Source organism: Priapulus caudatus, unplaced genomic scaffold (genome assembly GCF_000485595.1).
Source record: "Priapulus caudatus unplaced genomic scaffold, Priapulus_caudatus-5.0.1 Scaffold555, whole genome shotgun sequence".
NCBI lineage: Eukaryota > Metazoa > Priapulida > Priapulimorpha > Priapulimorphida > Priapulidae > Priapulus > Priapulus caudatus.
In genome coordinates, this window is record NW_014577616.1 from 179,397 (window position 1) to 187,085 (window position 7,689).

Below are 7,689 nucleotides of genomic sequence, written 5' to 3' on the forward strand. Positions count from 1 at the left end.
GGGACATAGACCCTATGAAACGTACCCTGTGTACGGTCCGGTATACCGCAACGTACCCTGATACTATCTAATATGCCGCACCGTACCTCGCCTACTCCACTAACGAGTCTAGTTAGTCGCCTACGCCTACTCCCTAACCCTAACCCTAACCCTAACCCTAACTCTAACCCTAACCATATCAAATAGTTACCAGGGTACGTTCCGGTATACCGGACCGTACATAGGGTACGTTCCGGCAGTAACCTGGGGGACGTAGACCCTATGAGCAATACGCACTCTTCTATATATATATAAAGTTGTTCAGCCGAATTTGTGCGTTCGCGCATAACTAGAGAACTCCGCAGCCTAGAGGAAAACTAAAAATATTTTCAGAATCAGCACGTCTGGTGGTTCTGGCTGAAACAAAAATTAAAAAAAGTTAAAAAGTCAAACATTCATAAAAAATTCTATTGATCAATAGATGGCGGTCACGTACGTACACACAACATATTACGTCTGAATCCATGGTTTATAAACGTGATGGCGCAGTGGGCTCATCCGTACAACATCCGTCTGCTACACCTGGATTCCGGGTTCGCGTCACCCCGATTTTCCCCTTTTTTCCTTTTTTCTTTTTACCTACCTCTTATACAGCCACTCGGTGAAAGGGTACATCGATTACCGGCAATTTTCCTAGTGGTACTTTTGTTACTCTACCTTTCGCCACTGTCCGCTGACATGCATCACACGATCGGCAGAAACGCGAGATATCACCACTCATATCTGGCCAATAGAACTCTGTTGCTATCCTATCCCTGGTCTTTCCTATGCCCAAGTGTCCACCCATTATTGACTCGTGAGCTATCTTTAGTACCTTCTTCCTCAGTTGTTGTGGCACCACCAACTGTTTCACTACCTGCCCCTGATTCACCTTTGGGGATTAAAACATTCTATAGAGCAGACCCTTCCTTTCCGTCAGCCATGACTTACTGGCACCCTTCGTTCTCACATCTGTCCACGTCCTCGCCTTATCCAGCGTCTTGTCTTCTTTCTGATATGCCTTTAACGTTTCCACCTCAATCTCCACATCAATTTCAGAAGCCACTCTTATAGGGGTTAGTGCCCTATCCTTTGCTTTGGCTTGTGCTCCAGGGACATTACCTATTATCAAGTCATACAGCGGTGTCTCCATGCACATGACCTCTACTTCCCCGGTAAGATATGGGCTATCTACCTTTACCCTGGCCATTGGGACCTCCTTAATGGATCCATCCACCAATGTACACAACGTCTTCTTCCCTGTAAGTTGTTCTTTGGCCACAAGACTTTGTCTGACAATGATGCCGCTGCAGCCCGTGTCTCGCAGTGCTTTCACTTCAACACCTCCTACCTTTCCATATAAGACTGGCATTGGGACCTCAGTTACCATGCTTTGGGAGCCTCCATTGGCTACTTGATCCTCGCAATGCTCTAATAAGTGCGAGAGGTCCCGGGTTCAATTCCCGGACAAGTCCCCATTGTCACGAGTTGAAGCTATAGGGCTAGTGAGGCACGCACGCATACACTGTAGACGGAAATGTATAGTAACGTCAGATAATAAAAAGTTTAATAAACCATATAACAGTTCAACGTTGGCACCCGCACAACCCTCAATTGCAAGATTACGGAAAACTATATATACATTAAATGATACGCATAAGGCCTAAAAAAATGATGTGTTTCCGAGAACCCGACCCAGCCTAGCAAATAGGGGCCGACCTTTTTTCCATTTTCAAAAAAAAAATCAAAATTTATCAAAAAAATCAAAAACATCTGATATGTCAATATGTGATATTATGTCAATATGTGATATTATGTCAATAAAAAACAAAACAAAAAACAAGCAAACATTTTCAGTTTAATAGATGCAATGTATGTCGACGTATTTTGACCCAACAAATTTGGTACTCTTACTACACCATATAGTAACTGAGCTGCGTTGTAAAGACTTAATTTAGAAAACATTGCCGGCTCCATCATGACGGGCATTAGCCGTGCTAGGAAAGATAATGAGAGATAAGGGCCAGGCGATGCCCCCGAAAGTCACCTATAATAACCGAAACGCCGTTCATTCATAAAGTTATCGTGGAAAAACCGAACTTTCACGAAGCAATGCTTAGGGGCGTTGAGGTGGCTGAATAACCGGGATGCGAGGAGGCGGCGTACGTTTTGCAAACGACATTCAATTGTATAAAATATACGTACGGCTATGGGGCATTTACTAGTCTCGGACTAACGGACTAGCGTTAGCTGCGTTAGTTTCGAACTATGCTAAATTATATATCTACACACAAGTTAAAGACTAAACAGCCTTACAAAACTAACATGAAGATTTTTTTCTGTGGTTAAAAATGTTTATTGCAGTGAATTCATTATACACCAATAACAAATACATTTTAGATACGGAGAAACTATTTATAAATTTATAGCATTTAGTTGTACTCATCGCATCGATACACAATGAACCAATATCGATATAGTTCCGTTGCATGTGCAAACCAACAACGTCAGAAATTAACTTCAAAACTAACCTTTTACTAAACGGAACTCAGGGAAACGGCAACTCAGCTGCAACCAATATATCGATAATTTTTTTCCAATTAATGACAGCACTGCCTGTAGTGTAGGAACAATACCATTACTCACTGTAAACAATACTTTCACTGAGGTTTAACAGTGCACCACAGACTCTAACAATCTTGTCACTGCTTACAAGTTCATTATTATTAATTTCATCTTTAATTCGTTTAACACTTTGAATAGGCAGTGGACCTTTTAGGATTGTGTACCGGTTTTTCAACAGTCCTATAACACGTTCAATGTGAATTCTAACTGAAGATATCTGTCTGGATGTCTCTACCTCTGCAGCTGAGAGTTGCCGTTTTCCCTTAGTAAATGCTGGAATAAGGAGAGTTGCACCACATGACGCTGCAAGTTCTGCGCTCTGGCTTTCAGATTTCTCGGTGCATCAATAAAAATCTCAAAGCAATCAATGATACAAGTAAGACGCGGAAATTTGCTTTTAAAAACAGGTGGAATAATTTCGAAGATTCTTGCTCGGTCCTGAAATTTGATAAGGAATCCTATTTTTGCATGAAGTAAGTCAATCCACTTCCAGAAATAATCAACTGTTGTAGTTTTTTTGATTCCTCTTATTGTTGCCAAAAGTTCAAAGGAAACGCCGTGTCTCAACTTTACTAAAGTAATAAAAAGTTGCTCGCGCGGGGGGAGGCTGGCCTTAGTTGTTGCTTTGCTGCCGAGAAATGAGCTGAGGAACTCAAATAATTTCACGAATACAAACCAACCAATGCCTGTGAGCATTTTGCATTTTTTTTCATTATCCTGGACCCCAGCTACAGACAGGCTACTGTTCAAAAGTAAAACTTCAAGTTCGTTTACTTGATCTATTGCACGGGTACGTTCTTGGCGTAATGCATCCATTTCGCGGTAGAGCATCTCTCTCTCACTTTGCGCCAGTGGAGCTTGAAGACCGCCCAGCTGGAATCTCGAGCTCTAGATCTCTATCCTCCAATTGCGGACTCGCAGGTCTGGGTGGCAACTCTGCAGGTTGATCCTCGTCCACCTCCTGCTCTGCTACTGGCTCACGATACTCTTCACGGAGATTTCTTTTTGCCATTGGTGTAGCTTCATTGGCAAAGGATGAGCAGCAATGAAAAAAAGGGGTAAAAATTACTTCAGGGTATCGTAACTTAGATCCTAATTATATGTGACAGTAGTAAGTGTACAACACCGATATCCCGACCAGGCTATGAGACTAACGAGGGGGGTACAAGGGGGTACCCATCTCCTGCCTCCTACCTCCCTCCCCCAATCCTCCCACCTCCCTCCCCCAATCCTCCTACCTTCCTACCCACATCCTCCCACCTCCCCCTCCCTACCTTCTCCCACACACCAGTCACCGTGTATATACACACCATCTCCCGCCCCATGTACACCGTCTCCCACCTCCATGTACACCGTCTCCCACCTCCATGTACACCGTCTCCCACCTCCATGTACACCGTCTCCCGCCCCAATGTACACTGTAACACTGTTACATCATTGGCGATATACACATCTTTTGATATATGCCCATGTCTTGGAGCTAGTATATAAGTAATTTGTACTCAATTACCTATTTTCTTTCTGCTTAGGGCTCTGTTGAATCTGCTCAATTTCCGCTTTCTCGGTGAGTCCGACTGAGGCTGAGGCATGTGAGGGAATATTGACGGGACATAGTCAGGATGATCCTTGACGTTGCTTTTCTTTCCTGGAATAGAAATAATACATGTGGAAGAAAACTACACTCACTGACACTAATAAAGCAAATAATAGAAGAAAGAGTTACTACTAAGTGTATACTATGTACAAGTTATACTGAGTTGACGTTAGTCGCACAGCCTGGTCGGGTTAGTAGGCCTAATGGGGGACATAGACCCTCTCAGCGCCAGTTACACACACAGTAACACGTTGTAGAGCCCGAGGTGGATTTGTAAGAGTAATACGCTCGTAACACATGACGGTGTGGGGCACATGAAGGCCGCTTGGAGCTAGTAATAGTAGTAGTACATGTAAGTGCATATATAAGCGTACATCATGTTTATAAAATTTTTATTATGTACACACATGCACATCATATGTATCAGCCTGCCCAGTCTCTATGACCGATTCACATAGTAGGAGGTGAAAAGGAAACTTTTGGCTAACAATGTATTACATTCACATCACATAATCACGTATACTATATTATACATGTACAACATCAGGAGCTAATAATGACAAATAGCTCCTGACAACATGTACATACAATACATGTACATTTTGGCGATTTTCGCTTTTCGAACGTTAGAAAGTTTTAGCCGTGTATATTCCTTAACATTAACGCTGTATTACTCACTTGTACATACAATTCGGTGAAATATTCGCACAAAATTCGGTCGGAATATTCGCACAAAATTCGGTCGGAATATTCCTTCTTGGATATTGACAGCAAGAAAATAAAGACTCAATGCCTTACTAATGCTGAGAGGGTCTATGTCCCCCAGGGTAGTGCCGGAACGTACCCTGGGCACGGTCCGGTATACTGGAACGTACCCTGGTACTATCTAATATGCCGGACCGTACCTCGCCTACTCCACTAACGAGTCTAGNTAATGCTGGATGTTCAGAATATTGTCAAACACGACCAGTTTCTGAATATTTGGCTTTAAAATATGTATTTGCAGTACATATTATATTCTGTTAGCATTCGAAGAAAAGAAGACAAAATTAAATTTTAGTCATAAGGTGATTTTTTTCTTTTGCGTGAATTCGTGAGAATGCCTAGGGCATGCGGGGGCATGCGGTAGTGCGGGAGAATGGGTCCTGATCTATGCGTGAGTCTCCCGCGAAATGCATGAGACTTGGTAGGTCTGACGTGTGTGAGCTTTCGTATCTTTTCGGGGTGGGGTCGGGGTCACTGATCTCTAACTATATACTAAGTTACTAGTTAGTATAGAGATCAGTGGTCGGGTGCACATTGCATGGTGCATGGCACGTGCAACCAGATCCAGACAGCACGCCATAGATTTTTGATCATTTGGGTAAATTAGTGCCATCTAGCGGCGAACTACGAATCCGATTTATATGTCCGTTTTAGCTCGTAGCATCGTAAAAACCGTAAATAACATAATAACTAAATATAAAAGGTACGAAGACGGAGAGACAAGTTGATCGAATCGTTTGTGTGGTAATCAAAGACCGCTGTGATAAGATTAGTACTTCTCTACTACTACTAGTCACAGGCACTTGCCACTCTAGTATTATTATGTGTTAGTGTACGCGCAATGGCGGCGCCGTGTGTTTACAGTTGATACGCTTCAAGTGCCTGTGCTACTAGTAGTAGTAGTGTCTAGTGACTAGTTGTACTGCCTAGACTCACTGCCACAGTGACAGTGCTAGTGCCAGTGCAGTAGCCGTAGGCAGTACTACAACCTATCGCTATACCTGCACTAGTGCTAGGCGTTAGCGTCGTAGGCATGGACAACTTACAGGAAAGGCAAGCAAAGGTCTGCTCCCTTAGGAAATTCATTGCCACGGCAGATAATGTTTTGGATTCTGTTCTACGTAAATTGGGCTGGACAAGACTGTCACTCTCAGAAAAAACGGTACGAGTTGTAAATGCTGGGTTCAATCTCATAGCTCCCGAAGCCGGTTAATAACGGTTAATAACCGGCTTATACAGTACAGTAGTAAAATTACATCGAAAGACACGTAGAAGATATCCGAAATTAAAGGGATACTGCACCCTAGAATTTAAGGGTATATTATGATCGTAACTAACCCAACCAGGCGGTGTGACTAACGTCAATAACGTCGGTATTCTAACCCTAGCAATACCATTTCTTGGAGCTAGATAGTAACATATGCATAAATAATAGTATATTCCTACAAATTTCTATAATTATGCATTCGCACTTGTTGTCATAAAACAACAGCAAGTTTCGACATCTATAATTTTGGCAGCTGACATGACAACGCCATTGCATGTGCTGGTGTGAAGAAGTTGCGCTTTTTCCTATTCATCTTGCGCATTCCAGACCGAGGGCTAATCACAAAATTGCAATTCTATTCATACCTAAATGCTATTTAACCGAATGGTTATTATTTTAGGAAAAAATTTGTCCATATTTACCGCTACGGATAAATAGTATACCAACTGATAACTGCTCAACGATGGAACTCGGTGAACTTAACTTCCGATGGTTGAAAGAATATTATATTAACGTGTCATAATTAATGTGTTTTTGTCCACAGGCTTGTGTGCAGTGTCCCTACGATTCTAATCACAAGATGCCAAAGGAGGTGTTAGAGGTACACAAAGAGGTGTGCAAGTTAAAGAAACAAGGTTATACCAGGGAGGAAATTGTGAGTACACTTAAACTTTAGTTACCTCATCCGTCTTGCATTTTTCATAGCTATATGTGAAGGACGAAACTTGGTTTGTAGGGTTTAATTATAATATTCAGGAGAACAAGCATGTGGAGCAATAACAGGACAAGTATCTGTGATTAGTGAACGTTATCTATAATGTATATTAAACGAGACATTACACATGAGAGAACTCCAAAAATAGTAATGCATTAGGGTGGGAGGTTGGCTTCATATTGATGGTATAAATAAATCTTTAAAACAAATGGTTTTTATTTTCATTGAGACATTGTCCCATCCATAATATAAAATACCTTTTATAGTAATATAATATTGTTTCTTGTCACTTCATGAACATTTAAATTCATGTATTTTTTTCAGGAAGCAGCTGAATGCTCACTTACCTACCAAAGCACTCCTGGTGTTGTACAAATAGGTAATGTTAATATGGTGCCTGTTATATTTCATTGGTGTAAATCAGACAGTAAGTTCTATCCAAACCCAAATAAATGTGAAAATGTAGTAAAATGATTTAGCTTTCAGATACAGCAGAACATTGCAATAACATGTGCTGCAATAACACAAATTCAGATATAACCCGTTAATTAATTGGGTGCTCTTCTCTTCTTCTTTTAATTTGTCAAATTTGTAGTTGTGTTGCTTTTTAGCTCATCTGACATAGTCAGATGTAGCCACAAGTTCCCATCTCGCTTAACACTACGTGGCGTGTAACAGTCGGAGAGCCTGGTCGGTTTAAGTCAG

The 7,689-nt window shown here is 41.6% G+C and overlaps 1 protein-coding gene and 1 long non-coding RNA gene across 7 annotated transcripts in view; one reads left to right on the forward strand and one right to left on the reverse strand.

The window, feature by feature from the left end:
• Positions 1–2,350: 2,350 nt before the first annotated feature.
• Positions 2,351–4,416, reverse strand: LOC106811601. The gene is made up of 2 exons (XR_001394161.1): positions 4,154–4,416; positions 2,351–3,663 (listed from the first exon to the last, which is right to left on the reverse strand). It is a non-coding gene; the product is annotated as an uncharacterized LOC106811601 (long non-coding RNA).
• Positions 4,417–5,626: 1,210 nt separating this feature from the next.
• The window catches only part of LOC106811602 (U11/U12 small nuclear ribonucleoprotein 48 kDa protein-like), an 11,088-nt gene continuing 9,025 nt past the window's right edge, over positions 5,627–7,689 (forward strand). For 2 of the 6 annotated variants that reach the window (XM_014815297.1, XM_014815301.1), the window contains exons 1-4: positions 5,627–5,790; positions 5,989–6,164; positions 6,814–6,924; positions 7,309–7,363. In XM_014815297.1, the coding sequence (XP_014670783.1) occupies positions 6,036–6,164; positions 6,814–6,924; positions 7,309–7,363 (295 nt within the window). In that variant the 5' untranslated portion in view covers positions 5,627–5,790; positions 5,989–6,035. The remainder of the gene's footprint in view (positions 5,791–5,988; positions 6,165–6,813; positions 6,925–7,308; positions 7,364–7,689) is intronic. The other 4 variants (XM_014815300.1, XM_014815299.1, XM_014815302.1 and 1 more) reach the window with 4 other exon arrangements.